Source organism: Podarcis cretensis (genome assembly GCF_951804945.1).
Source record: "Podarcis cretensis genome assembly, chromosome: 9".
NCBI lineage: Eukaryota > Metazoa > Chordata > Lepidosauria > Squamata > Lacertidae > Podarcis > Podarcis cretensis.
The window spans coordinates 12,900,749-12,918,576 of record NC_137178.1 but is presented as its reverse complement, the minus strand read 5'-3'; the positions used below and the strand labels follow the sequence as shown (position 1 = coordinate 12,918,576).

The window sequence follows — 17,828 nt, the reverse complement described above, 5'->3', positions numbered from 1 at the left end:
ATCCTGGGCTGAAAATCATTTTAATCTCAGCTCAAGATGCCATTTCACTAGTTGCTAACACTGCAATGGATCAACAAGATCAATAATAATAATAATAATAATAATAATAATAATAATAATAATAATATTTATACCCCGCCATTCCCGGTTTAAAAACCAGGCTCAGGGCGGCTAACAGCAAATATAAAACATTGATTAAAATGTGACTTAAAAACAGCATAAAATACAACATAAAATGCAGCATCAATAAAATTCAAAAATTCAGGGGTCATTTGGTGGGTGGGGACCCAGTCAGTTGACATCAAATGATCACCAGGGCTAACTGGCCAAGTTAGTCCTACTAGGGCCAGCAAGGAGACCAGGGAAGAATTTAAATGTGGGGTCCCAGAAAGGGTTTCTTCATAATGTAAAAATGGTGTTTTTTGGACTATAGTTCTTATCAGTCTCAGCTAGCATGGCTGTGTTGCCCAGCGCTGATGGGGGCTATACGTGGTTCAAATCATCTTGAAGGGTTAGGGTTGGCAATGGCTAATCTAGACTAAGCCTTAGATATGAAGTGTGGGGGAGGGGTGCTTTCCTGTCAAAAGTGCTGGGATTAATTTACTTTCACCAAGCAACTCGGTATAACATTAGAAAGAATGCCATGGCTGTACTGAGGGGAGTGGTGAATAAGCAGCTTAATCGTCAGAATGGGAATTTCAACATTATGGCGACATTTCACCTACTTCCTTGGGAATGGTTGGAAAAAGTTTGTCACCTTGCCAGAATGGAAAAATTTACAGCTTTCATTCATATTTAAAACACGATGTGAGGCACTGGAACATGCCATGACTCGAGACTGGAGACAAAATGGTTGAAATGTGCAACTGAAAACTGCGAGGGAAATCACAAATGGCAGCCACACTGCAGAAAACATCTCTTCCTCCTTTCCTTTCCCCTAATAGAAAAGACAGCAAAACTACAGCTGAGCACTTTTGCTCGCTTCTTTCTTCCAAAACAATTTTGGATGCAACCTTTCTGGCAGCTGCAGGGATCGATGGGTAAACATCCTCGAAATGGTTTTTGAACACCTGCACCTCTGGAGTAGTAGTTAAGCTGGTTTGGAGAATTGTTCATACCCTTCCAATCTATTTCCCCTAAGGAGGAGATTAAATTTATAACTGTGTCAATGCTGTGTGGGCTGTTTTCTTGCGCTTCCCCTCCTCTGGCATACGCTCTAACTTTGGAATCTTGGGGGGGGGGGGCAAGTGTATAAATAGAATTGCTTTCAATTAATAGCAATCTTGCCCACAGCATGCCTCTGATTGGGAGCTGCTGTGCACCTGCGGTAATAATATAGAGAGACAGAGAGAGATAAAGGACTGAATTTTCAATGATGGGCTGCTCTATTGAACATTGTTGTTGTTGTTTAGTCGTTTAGTCGTGTCCGACTCTTCGTGAACCCCTGGACCAGAGCACGCCAGGCACTCCTGTCTTCCACTGCCTCCCGCAGTTTGGTCAAACTCATGCTGGTAGCTTCACGAACACTGTCCAACCATCTCTTCCTCTGTCATCCCCTTCTCCTTTTGCCCTCCATCTTTCCTAACATCAGGGTCTTTTCCAGGGAGTCTTCTCTTCTCATGAGGTGGCCAAAGTATTGGATCCTCAGCTTCAGGATCTGTCCTTCCAGTGAGCACTCAGGGCTGATTTCCTTAAGAATGGATAGGTTTGGTCTTCTTGCAGTCCATGGGACTCTCCAGAGTCTTACACTACTTAAAATAATTTGGTTTTTTTCCTCCCAAGCCATTTGTAAGTGGGTGCGACCAAGCCACTCTCAGCACGATCCTATGTATGCCTCCTCAGGAGTAGATTCTACCAGGGAATCTGTATGCACAAAAGTGGAAGGAGGACAGAATACTGTCAAAGGAAGAATGGCTGATGAAAATCATGGAATATGTTGAGATGGCAAAACTGATAGCAACAAGAAGAGAAGCAGATTTAGAATCTTTCAAGGAGGACTGGAAACCTTTTCTAGTCTACGTAAAAAGCCCAGATCCAGATGTGACACAGACAGTGCTATTTTTCTAGAAAAGAGGTGCCAGAATTCACCATGGGCACCTCCTCTCTTCTTATAATGTCAATTGCACCCACCTCAGAGGTGCTGGAACTGAATTCCAGTAAGTTCCAGCTGGGAAAAAAGCCCTGGACACACATAAACCCCTAAAATGGGGACAGCAGTGGTCTACATCACAGGGTTTGTTCAGAGGGTCAATATAATACAAATCAGTGAACTCCAGAATCACATGGGAATGGATAATAGGTAGGCGAGAGAGCAATAGGACAGGTGGCAGGCAGCCTAGGAAAGCTGTTGAATGGAGGAGGCAAAAAGCTTTAGAAAGCAGTTTGCCCAACTGTTATCTGAAGCACCTTCACCATCCTTTGAAAGAAGGCTTCCTCAAACTCGGCCCTCCAGATGTTTTGGGACTACAATTCCCATCATCCCTGACCACTGGTCCTGCTAGCTAGGGATCCTGGGAGCTGTAGGCCCTCCAGATGTTTTGGGACTACAATTCCCATCATCCCTGACCACTGGTCCTGCTAGCTAGGGATCATGGGAGCTGTAGGCCAAAAACATCTGGAGGGCCGAGTTTGAGGAAGCCTGTTTAAAAGGGTTTGGGGTGAGCTGTGAGAGGAGCGAGAAGGGAAGTTTGGGGTAGGCAAGGTGATGGGTGAGGTGCAAAGGGAGTGGGGGGTTTGGTCAGGTGTAAAGGGAGGAGGGGTTGTCCAGGTATGGGGGAAGGGAGTTGGAGAGCGGCCTGAGCAGGGGCAGCAGCCCCTAGCATTACATAAATACAAAGTGAAAGGCAGCCACAACGAGAATCACAAACAACACAACTCTAGCCAAAAGAAGATCAGCAAAATCTTTTGCTTGCAGTTGCAAAAAATGGAAAGAGGCGAGACAAATTGAGTTGGCGGTTGTTTCTCACCTGGTGCTTTGAAATACAAATGTCCGTTTTTGTTTGGTTCTTTTTTTCTGCATTTCTGCATTTTAACTTAGGATCAGCGGCTTCTCTCAAATATGCAGCAGCTATCTTTAGCAAAACGTCTGGTGACAAAGAATAAGCAGCCTTTGCTCCAAAACCAATGACCAAAACAAGGAAATAGTTAGCTCCATCATGAGAGAGAGAGAGAGACATTTAGCTCCAGGCCCAGAAGAAGAGGAACATATTTTAGTGCCACTAGATACAATTTCTTCCCCTTCCAGGAGGTTTAATGCAATGACACCTAAAGGTATATACAACAAGAGGTTGTCTTTAGCATTGTAGCTTAAAAAAATTGTAGGAATTATGCATATATACATACACAAGCACAATGGCATAAACCAGCCAACATTAAAAAAAAAAGTTGGCTGTAGAATCAGCAGGAAGAAACAAACAACAACAGAAAAAACAGGCTTTAAATAATGTGACAGCTTCACTTCAGATCTGTCCAAGTGATTTACTACTAGTAGCTCTTGAGAAAAGAGTTCACATAGGAATGAGAAAAGCCAAAGGAGAAAAGAGGGACTCCAGCCCTGTAGACTAGTTACCAATCCATCAGAGCCATGTCTGGGGCCACCAGTATCGCGACAGCAGAGGGGCAGGTAACACATATGAACTCCTCTCAGTCTCCTCCTATCCAGGCTAAATATACCCAGTTCCATCAACCATTCCTCATAAATCTTGGTTTCCAGACCCTTGATCATTTTGGTTGCCATCCTCTGCACACATTCCAGCCTGTCAACATCCTTCTTAAACAATATTCCAGGTGCGGAATAATAATAATAATAATAAGAGTAGTATTATTACTTCCCTTGCTCTGGACATTATACTTTGGTTGATGCAGCCTAGAATAGCTTTCACTTTTTTGGCTGCTGCATCACGCTGTTAGCTCATGTTAAGTTTGTGGTCTTTTCACATCTGCTACCGGCAAGCCAGGGCCCCCGTCCTACATTTGTGCAGCTGCTTCTTTCTGCCTAAGTGCAGAACTTTACAATTGTACCTCTTGGAACAACAATGGGCCCAGGACAGATCCACTTTTTGCCAGGATGACCAGGAACCATGGGTGAGCACTCTTTGAGTTTGGTCAATCAACAGCTACAAAACCCTCACAGCATTCCCCTGATCCACCATGCTTGTAACTCTATCAAAAAAAGGAATGCAGGGCTGCATGTTACACTGAGTTCTCCTACTCCCATTTTGGTGAAGTTCATACTTCAATGTCACTGATCAAATTCAAGTATTATTTAGATTTTTATCCTTGTTGTTGTTGTTTAGTCGTTTAGTCGTCTCCGACTCTTCGTGACCCCATGGACCAGGGCACGCCAGGCACTCCTGTCTTCCACTGCCTCCTGCAGTTTGGTCAAACTCACGCTGGTAGCTTCGAGAACACTGTCCAACCATCTTGTCCTCTGTCGTCCCCTTCTCCTTGTGCCCTCCATCTTTCCCAACATCAGGGTCTTTTCCAGGGAGTCTTCTCTTCTCATGAGGTGGCCAAAGTATTGGAGTCTCAGCTTCAGGATCTGTCCTTCCAGTGAGCACTCAGGGCTGATTTCCTTCAGAATGGATAGGTTTGATCTTCTTGCAGTCCATGGGACTCTCAAGCGTCTTCTCCAGCACCATAATTCAAAAGCATCAATTCTTCGGCGATCAGCCTTCTTTATGGTCCAGCTCTCACTTCCATACATCACTACTGGGAAAACCATGGCTTTAACTACACGGACCTTTGTTGGAAAGGTGATGTCTCTGCTTTTTTTTATCCTACCTTACCCCAAAAGGTTCAGAACAGGTCACAAGAATTCCAATCTTTTACAAACATCCTATTTGAACTCTGGCTTAACTCACTTGAAAACTGTTACCAAAAGCACAGACAAAAGAACCCAACCCCACAAATGGTTCTTTACAAAACAGACATATTTTGCAATACCTATCTAAACAGATTTCCTTTCTTCCCAGGGTATTTCCACCAAACCATTCAGAATTTTAAAAGCAGAAGAGGGTCAAGGAAGAACAGGAGCAATTTATTCTTAAGGTTGAGCATGTTGATTATCACTGCCTATTTCCAGGTGCAAAAACATTTCTGTTAATGTAACAAATTCACTTGCACAGAGTGGAAAGCTACCCAAACACACCTGCAGCTTTTCAAAAAAAAACTTGCTTAATATTGTATTAAAGTAAACATGTTAAGGACAAGAACGTTTGGAGTCATCAAAAAAAATTTCCTGGCCCCCACATGCTATTTAAAAGGAAGGGCTTTCTTGTCTTCTGTGTGCTACAAACCGAAAAGCATCCTGAGCTACTCAAGGTAAACAGCAAACCATTTAAGATTTCACCATTTGCTTCCCCCTCCCTGACAGAGGGCCAAAAGCAGTAAGACATGGAAGACTTTGATAACCCTTCTGCGAACGTCGTAAGCAGAAAATATCTCCGAAATAGTTATACCCAATGTCTCTGTGTAAACACTCGCCCACATGTCCCCGAGGAAAAAGGAAAATCCCACGAACTGTCACTCCCTCCAACAGCAAACAAAAGTGACAGCACATAGAAGCCAAACAGAGGCAACAGGAGAGGGAGCTGTCAGCATGATCAAGGGAGCACCAGGGTTTACTGAAATACCTCCCTCCCCCCCTAAAAAACCCCTAAAAGGAGCATAAACAGTCTAATGCAGCGGTTCTCTACCTGTGGGTCCCCAGATGTTGTTGGACTACAACTCCCATCATCCCTGAGCTCTGGTCTTGCTAGCTAGGGGTGATGGGAGTTGTAGTTCAACAACATCTGGGGACCCACAGATTGAGAAAGGCTGGTCTAATGCATGGGTCGACAAGCTAAGGCCTATGGGCTGGTCCGGGAATTGCCGCGTTGATCACCCGTGCACGTGTTCTTTTCCTCTCCCTCCCCCTCTGTCTCCCTTACACGGCGGCGGCGGCGGTGCCTCCTCCCTCCCTCCTCCTGGCTTCTCCCCGCCCTGCCTAGAGGAGGAAGGGGGCTGGGCTTTGTTGGTGCCAGCAGCAGCAGTGCTCAAGCAGCTGCCATTTTAAGCAGCCAGCCCCTCTCCGGAGCCCTTTCGCGCACCACTCATTGTCCCCCTGCCACTCACAAGACACAAGTAAGCAGTCACCAGAGCTCGAGGGTGCTCTTGCATCTTTTTTTCTTTTTTTTCAAAATATAGTCCGGCCCCCCCACAAGGTCTGAGGAACAGTGGACCGGCCCCCTGCTGAAAAAGTTTACTGACGCCTGGTCTAATGAGACTGAGCACCCTCGGTAGCCATAGAAGGTTGAGTGTCAATTGGAATTGAATTATTATTATTATACCCCACCCATCTGACTGGGTTGCCCCTGCCACTCTGGGAGGCTTCCAACATATATAAAAATGCAATAAAACTTTTTAAAGCTTCCCTGTACACAGCTGCCTTCAGATGTCTTCTAAAGGTTATATAGTTACTCATCTCCTTGACATCCGATGGGAGGGCGTTCCACAGGACAGGTGCCACTACCGAGAAGGCCCTCTGCCTGGTTCCTTGTAGCTTCACTTCTCACAGTGAGGGAACCGCCAGAAGGCCTTCGGTGCTGGATCTTAGTGTCCGAGCTAAACGATGGGGGTGGAGATGGGTGGCGTAGCCTGCTGAAGGAGGGCATGGCTAGCTTTGCATGGAGCTCGAAGAGGAGAGCTCCTATTAGGAGACGAGAATGCACAGTGGTACCTCGGGTTAATAACTTAATTCGTTCTGGAGGTCTGTTCTTAACCTGAAACTGTTCTTAACCTGAGGTACCACTTTAGCTAATGGGGCCTCCCGCTGCCGCTGTGCCGCCGCCACACGATTTCTGTTCTCATCCTGAAGCAAAGTTCTTAACCCAAGGTACTATTTCTGGGTTAGCGGAGTCTGTAACCTGAAGCGTCTGTAACCCGAGGTAGCACTGTATTTGGTTTTAGGTCCCACTTGTGAGATGGTATTTACCAACTAAGATGCAATGTGTCATCCTCAAAAGCAAGAATACAATGCCAAAAGGCAACTTCTGTTATCACTGGGCCATAAACAGCGAAGGTCCATTGATCAACATATACCTTTAGTTTAAAACCGGCCCACTTGCAAAAACTTTCACGTGTATACTAAGAGCTCAGAAAGAGGTTCCAAGACATTTTCAGTGGCATATGTCAAAACTTTTGTAGGGCTTTATTGCCTACAAAAGCTCACGTTGACAAAAAAAAAAAATCAAATAAACAGCTCACAGTGAATCTCAACATTATGTCTCCCTTTCTGATACAAACTAAGTGGCAATTTGCACGACCAGATAGACATGCTGAGTTTGAGGGTGAAAGCTGCTCAGGACTTGTTGGAACTTCCATGCCATCACCTGAGCAGCTGATTGGCTTCCAACTCCAGAGCAAATGGGGCTTAGAAATTTAGGGTATTAAAAGAAAAATAACCATGAGGTTTCGATGCCTGTGCCAAATGCTAGATTCCATCTGTGCCTAGCCACCCAGTTGGGATGCAAAATACACAGAGCTATAACTAAAGATGATGCAAAGTTACATGCACTGTCAGGGATGCTCAAATTCGAGTGGGATTCAAAGTCAGAGGGTGTTCAAGGACTCTGCTTCTAATGCTGCATAGAGTCTTCTGCAATTCATTCTCCCTTTTGGATTGCCAGGGGAAAGCCTTCAAGACGCACATATGCAGAAGGAGGCAAAGTTTCCCTCACATGAAGGTAATAATGTTGGAGATATCTCATCGCTCTACTGCGTACGCAACTGCTGGGGGGGGGGCGCTTGGCATTTCCTGTAGCCCCAGCCACTCAAATACATGGAAACGTTTAGAATAATAAGAAACTTCGGACCCTCGGTGCTTAATTCTTTCCGTTGTATTTCGGTGGGTGAATTTATGACGGCAAAACCAAAAGGCGATGTTTAAAAAAGACACATCCTCTTTCCCCTCCCTTCAATTTTCCTCTTTGGAGGCTATATTCAAATACTTTTCATATGGAATATGAAAATCAAAGACATAACTCTGACCTAATGTGAAGACGTATCCAGTTCCTTTCTTATTGCATTTGCGTCTTTAAGTCAAGTGCTCACCTGAAAGTGTTCCGCGCTACATGAGCGCTAAGACTGAAAAATGCATGCAGTGTTGGGACTAAGGACACTAAGATAGTGCCCTCGTCGTAAACACATTTGTATTCGTCTTTCTTCTAAAGCAGTATTTCCCAAACTTGGGTCTCCAGCTGTCTTTGTTCTACAATTCTCATCATTCCTAGCTAGCAAGACCAGTGGTCAGGGATGATAGGACTCGTAGTCCGAAAACAGCAGGAGACCCAAGTCTGGGGAAACACTGTTCTAAAGGGTTCACGAGGGTGGCATACATAGATGCAGGTTTTTATCCTCATAGCCTAACCTATCTGGCAGGGCTGGTCCATGTCCAGTGAGCTTTATGGCTGAATAGAAATTTGAACTCTGACCTTCCCTTCCAAAGTTCCATACAGTGGTACCTTGTTTTCGAACAGCTTAGTTCTCGAACATTTTTGGCTCCCGAACGCTGCAAAACTAGAAGTGACTGTTCCGGTTTGTGAACAATTTTTGGAAGCCGAACGTCCAGCGGGGCTTCTGCGGCTTCCGATTGGCTGCAGGAGCTTCCTGCAGCCAATCAGAAGCCGCGCTTTGGTTTCCGTATGTTTTGGAAGTCGAACGGACTTCCAGAACAGATCCTGTTTGACTTCCAAGGTACAACTGTACTACGCTTTGCTTGCTTTGTTGGTGCTATAAGGCAGATTTGAATATGGCCCTTGCCTTGTTGCTTCCAGGGAGTCAGAACTGCCTCCGGCTGATCAGGCAGAAGGAAAACAATTGCAAATTAGGAAGGAGATATTTGCCCCCTCTTTTCAGGACATCAATATATCACAAACAACTAGCATACTTGTGTACCAACTGGCAAACTAGGAAACTTTCTGTGGGCAGCAACTTGTGCAGACTTATTTGCAACGCTATAGAAGCCTGGCAAGGGCTAGGCAACAGAATTATCTTGCATGGCGGATAAATCTAAATTGTCTTTCCAGTGCCGGAGGTAAGTTCTGTATGCTATAACTTTGCCTCCTACTTTAGAATCTTGGGACTGGGATCACAGAGTTGGTCTTAACATGTTTATATGGATCAACTTGAACTGGCATACTTCATCAACAGACTGTATGTGTGGAATGTATTAATTATTTGTTTCATATACAGTGGTACCTCGGGTTACATACGCTTCAGGTTACATATGCTTCAGGTTACATACGCTTCAGGTCCATGGGGTCATGAAGAGTCGGACACAACTAAATGACTAAACAACAACTAATATTCTCTTCATAATCTTCCTTGCAATATTTCGCATAATCCTCCTTACAAAACTTCTTGCAGTCCTACTAACGTAACCTGTTTATTACAATTGCTTTCCAGATATTTCAAATATTTACTCCAGTCCTCTAAGAATCACTGGTCCTGCAGATTTCAGATCCTTCCTGTCAGTTTATCTAATTCTGCATATTTACGGTACTCCAGTCCTCTAAGAATCACTGGTCTTGCAGGTTTCAGATCCTTCCTGTCAGTTTATCTAATTCTGCATAGTCCATTAATTTCATTTGCCACTCTTCTTTCATCGGTAATTCTTCCTGTTTCCATTTTTGTGCCAATAATATTCTTGCTGCCGTTGTTGCATATAAATACAATCTTGTCTATTAATATCAACCCCGATCTACTTGCACTTTGACGTGCTTTCGAACTGCTAGGTTGGCAGGAGCAGGGACCGAGCAACGGGAGCTCACCCCGTCGTGGGGATTCGAACCACCGACCTTCTGATCGGCAAGCCCTTGTGTATGATAGAGGTTCACATGCCTAGAAGCACAGATTGGTCACAGCACCTTGGAACACGCATGTTTGCCATGGTGTAATATGTGAAGTGGCCTTGAAGCTTTGGGTTTACAATTACGACAGGAGGTACTGCTGATCCAAAATAGCTGGCGTCACAACTCCAGAAAGCTGATGGGTGTTCACTAAAGCCAGGTTGAATGTTCTTGGCAGGGTGGATTTTATTTAAATCAAATTGATTTAAATTACTAGTCAGTATGGCTTGATTTAAATCATTTATTTATTTTTTTACAAAAAGACTCATTCTTGCTGGTATAATCTTAATATTTACAACCAGATGAAGGTCTCATTTTTGGAATAATAAATTTTCAGAGCAGTTTTTACAGTTGTATCAAAAAATACTGATATGGTTATACTATTAGAAATACATAGACAGATAATTATGAAATTATTGTGAGGTCTAGTAAGTTAACTGTTTATATTTGGACAACTTTTCTGCTGCACTTTATTGGAAAGAGAAAAATAATCATATCCTTAATAACAATTTAAACAATTTATTTAACTAAAACAACATTATAGCATTATGCATCCATGTTTGTTAACTGTGATTAAACAGGTTTTTTTTAAAAAAAAAAAAACTTAGACTGAATTTTAGCACACATGAAAAACTTAAAACAAATCCTTATTTCCTGATGAATAGCCTTTGGACTATAATTTAACTTAAATGGAAACTATCTTTAGAAAGATTTTTCCTCCCAAAGCATTTTATTTTAAAAATCCAATTTAATTTTTTTAAAAAATCCAATTCAAATAAAAAAAATCTGATTTAAATAAAAGAATCTGTTTTGGTTTAAAAAATAATAATCATTGATTTTTATCCACCTTGGTTCCTGGCGAGTAGGTCTAATTAACGATTGCTTGAACTTGTTTTCTAAAAGGTGAGACAGGTGAGGACTCAAGACCCCTTGGAATCAATAGTTCCAAATATGGAGGTCTCCGCACCCCCCATTCCAGATATGCAGTGGTGACTTTGGGGTTAGGGAATTGTGCTGACACAGTGGGACGAGGAAAGAGGCAGACAACATCTTGAGGCTGAATTGGCATGTGCAGACAGATGTATGTAGGCCTACTGAGCCAGAGGGGAAAGGAAGAAGCACCGGTTTGTACGAGCTCAATGGCTCTGTTCTCCAGCCACTTACACAAGGAGCTCGGGAATAATCCTCTCCTGGGCAACGCACTGGCACAGGATCAATCATCAGTTGAATCAGAAAAGTTTGTCCACATCTTTGCCTTCAGAACGAAACCTTCCTACGCAAAGCAGCTTGGCAACTGCACAGAGATCCACGGTTTCTGAAAACAGCAACCCAAATATCCAGGTGTTCTCCAGGCATGTAGAAAGATGCAAGAATGTTGACATAAGCAGCTGATTCACGAGTCCTGTGACAGGAAGAACCAGCAACCGATCTCGTGTGTTTTATCCCACCAGAAAAAAATGTCTGATTAACTTCAGTCACACAAAAATGTTCTGCCCTTAGCATTTATCCACACCAAGGCCCAGATGTTTTTCCAACCATTTGCTTTTTGTTCTGCTGATCTGTTCCTTGGGCCCTTCCTTGCACCCCTGAAGCATTGGGGCCATCAGTCCCCAAGCAGGACCACGTAGGGAAGAGCCCAAACCCTGTGTAGTGTAAAGCCAGTGTGGTGTAGTGGTTAAGAGCGGTGGACTCGTAATCTGGTGAACCGGGTTCGATTCCCTGCCCCTCCACATGCAGCTGCTGGGTGACCTTGGGCCAGTCACACTTCTCTGAAGTCTCTCAGCCCCACTCACCTCACAGAGTGTTTGTTGTGGGGGAGGAAGGGAAAGGAGATTGTTAGCTGCTTTGAGAATCCTTAGGGTAGTGATAAAGCGGGATATCAAATCCAAACTCTTCTTCTTCTTCTGGTTTTCTGTTGCTACAGCAAAGGAGCTGGTTCCCTGCGCAACGTGAGATCTAGCAACCAAGGCACAACCTGGTGGCCTCTTCGAGAGAAGATTTTTTTAGCCAAAATATCCTATAAACAAGACCACCCCCTTGGATAAGGAAAACTATCTCTCATCTCATACAAGGAAGGACAAATTTTTAATTCTCAATTAAAACAGGTTAAAACAGGCCACTACTAGTCAGAACACACATTTGCATTTTGTAGTTATTCAAGTAAGTAAAATTACCATACTTTTCCATGAATAAGACGTCACCATGTAGAAGACGCCCCCTATTTTGAGGGACTCAAATTTAAGAAAATGGGGGGAGATGCCTTGGGGGGGGGGATTACCCAGGGTTGTTGAGCTTTTTTTTAGGGGGGGGGTTGCCAAAAATTGCTCACTTGCATGCGCCGCAAAATCCACCTTCCGTCCGTCCCATCGCTGGCAGAAGCTGTCAATCGCCCACCCACCTGCCACAGCGTCAGCCAATCAACACCAGCAACCAATAACACGCACAATAGCCGCTGACAGCCACGGCAGCAACCAATCAAACGTCCACCCTATGCACTATCCGTGTATAAGACGACCCCACTTTTTAGCATGATTTTAAAAGAAAATAACATAGTCTTATACACGGAAAAATACGGTATGCATTTTAAGACAACATTGCAAAACCTTTTCTGCAAGGGTTGGTACAGATGGTTCAGAGCTACAACCATTTTAATAATGTTTTCATTAGCTAGCACAATACATGAAGACGTGATAAAATCCCCAAATAACTTCATTGTTAGTTTTTCTTTGTCATTTTTGTTTTCCATAAAAGCAAAATAATATTACAAGGTTTAGATAACTGGGAGGCTGCAGTTATGAACTGCCTCCCATGTGTGCAACAAAAAGAAAGAAGGTACATTTCTGGCATTTTTATAATAAAATAAAAAAAAACCAGAGACCTGCAACTAAAGATTAGTCAGCTTATTTTGGCTCAGCTATATGAAATCCATACGCAATATGCAATATGCTTTCCTGACTGTAGGCGCTGTGTAAGGTTATCTCCTCATTCTTTGTACCCAGTTTGATTAGAAATAAGGAAAGACCACATTCCCATAATGTTTTGACTCTGACTTGCTTACCCCAAGCAGATTTCATCTCCTTTCCTGCTGGGGGGGGGGGTGTTGTCGCCGCCTATATGAGCTCACTGGTTACCATACCATCTTGTAAAGTGTATCTATACTTCACAAACCCATTCATCTCAGATTAGAGAATCCAGGAATGTGCAGGGTTGAGAATTGAGCTCAAATTGTTGTTAAAAATGAATAAAAATAGAAAGAAAGAAAGTATATTAGAGGCCACTCAGAGTAGCTGCACATTGCATGAATAGGAACTGCAACATTGGAGAAAAATATGAATACTTAAAAATCATGTTAATTCAGTTCATTTATCTGAATTCCACAACTGCTCTCGTCTGAACAAGCGGTATATTAACACATTTTGGGAGGCAAATTGTGAATCCAGAATAAGGAGGCATGGAAACCAGAATCAGCAGCCAAAGCCTGGGAATTGCCCAAATGACACAAATTCCTTTAGAAAAAAACAACCGAATTCTAATACATAAAGGAATGCTCCTTAAATTGTTAGCTCAAATTGGTTTCGAGCGTTTAATTCTGTGTTCTCCCAAAGTATGCAAAAGGCAGAGGTCAATTACCAATTATGCAAAGATATGGACCGAAAGAAGTGAAAATGTTTTGCTCTGGCACATGCTTCAGTTTGACAGCTAACGTGACAGCATATGCTTGACAGCTGTCCAAGCAAACTAAGAGTCTTGCAAAAAAAGAAGAAAAAAAACTGGAAGAGAGAAAAACGCTAAAACCTCCACCACAGGGCTGAGGAACTGGCTGGGCAGTTAGCTGGAAAAGGGCAATGTATAATAGTACTAATATGAGAATGATGTGCGTGATGGAAAGAGGATAAAAATACCAGTTGTGGGGAGGGAGGGGGGTCGCGACTCGGCAGAGTCAAAGGGAATGTATGGTGCTGTTACAATTTTTGGAAAAGAATATATAAGGAAAACAATAAAAATTCACTTGGGGGGAAAAAAGAAAAGGGCATCAAGTGCTCAAAATCATTGGTGGTAGCTCTGGCTGCATCCAATGCATACATTTCAAGCATGACTTTCCCCCAAAGAATCCTGCGAAATGTACTTTGCTAAAGGTGTTGCGAACTAATACTCTGTGGGGGTAAACTAAAAAGGTAAAGGTAAAGGGACCCCTGACCATTAGGTCCAGTCGTGGCTGACTCTGGGGTTGCGGCGCTCATCTCGCTTTAATGGCCGATGGGGTCAGCATGACTAAGCCACTTCTGGAGAACCAGAGCAGCGCACATAAATGCCGTTTACCTTCCCGCCGGAGCGGTACCTATTTATCTACTTGCACTTTGATGTGCTTTCGAACTGCTAGGTTGGCAGGAACAGGGACCGAGCAATGGGAGCTCACCGCGTCACGGAGATTCGAACCACCGACCTTCTGATCGGCAAGTCCTAGGCTCTGTGGTTTAACCCACAGTGTCACCCATGTCCCATAATTCTTTGGGAGTGTGTTTCAAGTGCATGGGGTGGGTGTAGCACAAGCCCAGTATAATAATAAATAATAAATAATAAATAATAAATAATAAATAATAAATAATAAATAATAAATAATAAATAATAAACAATAAACAATAAACAATAAACAATAAACAATAAACAATAATAATTTATTATTTATACCCCACCCATCTGGCTGGGTTTCCCCAGCCACTCTGGGTGGCTTCCAACCGAATATTAAAAACAATACAGCGTCAGACATTAAAAACATCCCTAAACAGTGCTGCCTTCAGTTGTCTTTTAAAAGTAAAATAGTTGTTTATTCCTATGACATCTGGTGGGTGGGTGTTCCACAGGGCGGGCGCCACTGCCAAGAAGGCCCTCTTCCTGGTTCCCTGTAACCTTACTTCTCGCAGCGAGGGAACTGCCAGGAGGCCCTTGCCGCTGGAGCTCAGTGTCCGGGCTGAATGATGGGGGTGGAGACGCTCCTTCAGGTATACAGGACTGAGGCCATTTAGGGTGGGGTGGGCTGCCAGTGGCCCTCTGCTAATAATGCACCGCAGGTGGCTAAGGTGAACAGAGAATGACTGAAGGGGCAATTGCACCAAATGGAAAAGTTCAGCAGAGTTTTCCACCTCCAACTCACAGGAACATAAGAAGCCACCATGGACCAAGTGAGACAATACATCCCTCTATCTCAGTATTGCCTACACTAACTGGCAGTGGCTCTCCAGGGGTTCATGTTAAGTTGTGGGTGAACATATCAGACGACACAGCGATTCTCCAAACAGCTCTTGTTTATTCACAGGCCAGAACAGAACTGAACTGAAGGGTTCAGCCAGCCTGCTTATATAGAGCTCCACTAGAACGCAACAGTAACCCATTTTCTGTAACTATCCAATCAGTGAACGTCACTTTCAATCCCTTATTTGCATATGTGGACCTGAGTGAAAACTACCTACAGTATCCCCCTGCTGGCCCAGGGTGAGAACTTCAGTACATAATAGTTCAGGCAAGGAGACTCTCCCAGGCCTACCTGGGGATGCTGGGGACGGAACCTGCACACAGAGCAATGAATCATGGAGAGCTGCAGTGGGCAGCTTCCTCCAGTGGGACGTTTGGGCTCACAGAAACCTTTAACTGTTGGTGTGTCTTAAGAAATGGAAATAAATGGTTTTGTTGCAACACAGTTTGGAATCACTGGCCTAAGCAGCTAGTGTGGGTTTGTTATGGATTTGGCTTTATTCAGCATCTTACCCAAGGCCTAGATGCCACTTCCAACATATTTTCAAACTGGCTTTATACAGCCCTCCAGCATTTATCCGATGAAAATAGTGAGGTCCTATTCGATTTGTTAAATAGTCAGAAAGATGGACAAAGGACACAGCTCTGTTAGATTCACAGCTCTTTATGACAGCAGTTAGAACTGCTCCCAGAGTCTGAGACACTGCAGCCTAGCTGGCTGCTTTATATAATACTAAGTAACTTGTAACAGTAGGGACGCAGGTGGCGCTGTGGGTTAAAGCCTCAGCGCCTAGGACTTGCCGATCGAAAGGTCGGCGGTTCAAATCCCTGCGGCGGGGTGCGCTCCCGCTGCTCGGTCCCAGCGCCTGCCAACCTAGCAGTTCGAAAGCACCTCCGGGTGCAAGTAGATAAATAGGGACCGCTTACCAGCGGGAAGGTAAACGGTGTTTCCGTGTGCGACTCTGGCTCGCCAGAGCAGCGATGTCACGCTGGCCACGTGACCCGGAAGTGTCTCCGGACAGCGCTGGCCCCTGGCCTCTTAAGTGAGATGGGCGCACAACCCCAGAGTCTGTCAAGACTGGCCCGTATGGGCAGGGGTACCTTTACCTTTACCTTTAACTTGTAACAGTAACAACTTCCAACTAACTAATCTATCAGTGAGCGACAGTTCTCAATCCTTCATCTGCATACTGGTGGCCCTGAGTGAGAACTGCAGTTAATCTTAACACATAACACAATTATTATTATAATTATTATTATTTTACTCATACCTTGTCCATTTGACTGGGTTGGCCCAGCCACTCTGGACAGCTACCAACATATATAAAAACAAAATAAAACATTAAAAAGCTTCCCTTCAGATGTCTTCTAAAGGTTGCATAGCTACTTATCTCCTTGGCTCGGAGTGTCGCATAACTCTGTACCCTCCTCCCATGTTTCTTCGATGAAAATAGGGGCATCCTAAGGGAAAGCAGGATATTCTGGGATCAAATCAGAAACCGGGATGGCTTCTGTAAATTTGGGACTGTCCCTGGAAGATGGGGACACTTGGAGGGTCTGAGGTTGTGCTTTAAAGCTTACGCTGAATCTTCTCTTACTTCCATTTTCCTGAACTTGAGATACGGTTCATTTTACACACGAACGCACACTTACTTTTGCTGCTGCCTTTCTGAGAGCCTCGAAGCCTCGGCAGCCAATTTCCTAGCTATGAAATCTTCCCTCTTCAGCACTTCGCCGCTTCCTCGGAAGCCCAGCTCCACCAGCTGGCGAGCCATTTCTTCGTTCTGAAGAAGCAAAAATCAGATTCAGATCAACTGAATCGGAAGGAGCAACTGTGCACTTAGCAAGTCACCAATGTTTTGAGGCGAGAGCTGCAGAGGGGTCACTTATGGCCAGACCTTACGGATACTGGTTTTTGAAAAGCTGCTCCAAGGGCTGTTTTGGCTAAAGGGTGGAGTATAAAAACATCTTTATATATATATATATATAAATAATATTTATTAAAATTTTAAAGGTTACAAAAAGAAAGAGTAAAAACACCATATCAAACAAGAACAAAACAACGCATCACAATAAGGAAGAAGAAGAAGAAGAGGGGGGAAAAAAGAACACAGCTAATCTTCCCATAACTTGTCTTTCATTTGCTTGTTTCCTTGACCTCCTCACACCTCCCTTTTTTGTATTCTAGTTCAGTTAACTATTTCAGCAAATCCTTTCCATCTTTTCCACTTTTTGTTCTGTAATTTATCTTAATATAATGTAACTTTACTTTCCCTCCTTTCACCAATTAACAGTCTATTTTTTTTCCTAAACCCTTATAACATTTCTGCTAAAACCACATAACTTCATTCCAACATCCTTCTAACATTCATTAATTTTACAATGTTTCTGTAGATAGTCTTTAAATTTCTTCCAATCTTCCTCCACCGACTCTTCTCCCTGGGAGTATAAAAACATCTTATGCAGATGACTCATTATAAGATGCTCTTGAACCTTAGGCCTCATTTGGTTTATCTTCACTTTCTTCATCTTGCTTTGACTGAAATAACCTTCATGCCTTTATTGCTTGCGCACTACGTATCTGTGGCGAGGACTGTGGAGCCTGCTTCCCTGCAAGGACTTTACCTACCTGCTTCTTTGCAAGGCTGTCACCAGCTGGCCTAGGGAGCGGGACCTTACTCGCTGGACCAA

At 43.7% G+C, this 17,828-nt stretch overlaps 1 protein-coding gene across 1 annotated transcript in view; it reads right to left on the bottom strand.

The window, feature by feature from the left end:
* Positions 1–17,828, bottom strand: part of CFAP299 (cilia and flagella associated protein 299) — a 353,732-nt gene that overhangs the window by 322,163 nt on the left and 13,741 nt on the right. Inside the window, exon 2 of the mRNA XM_079991227.1 lies at positions 16,791–16,921. Coding sequence (XP_079847353.1) covers positions 16,791–16,921 — 131 coding nt within the window. The remainder of the gene's footprint in view (positions 1–16,790; positions 16,922–17,828) is intronic.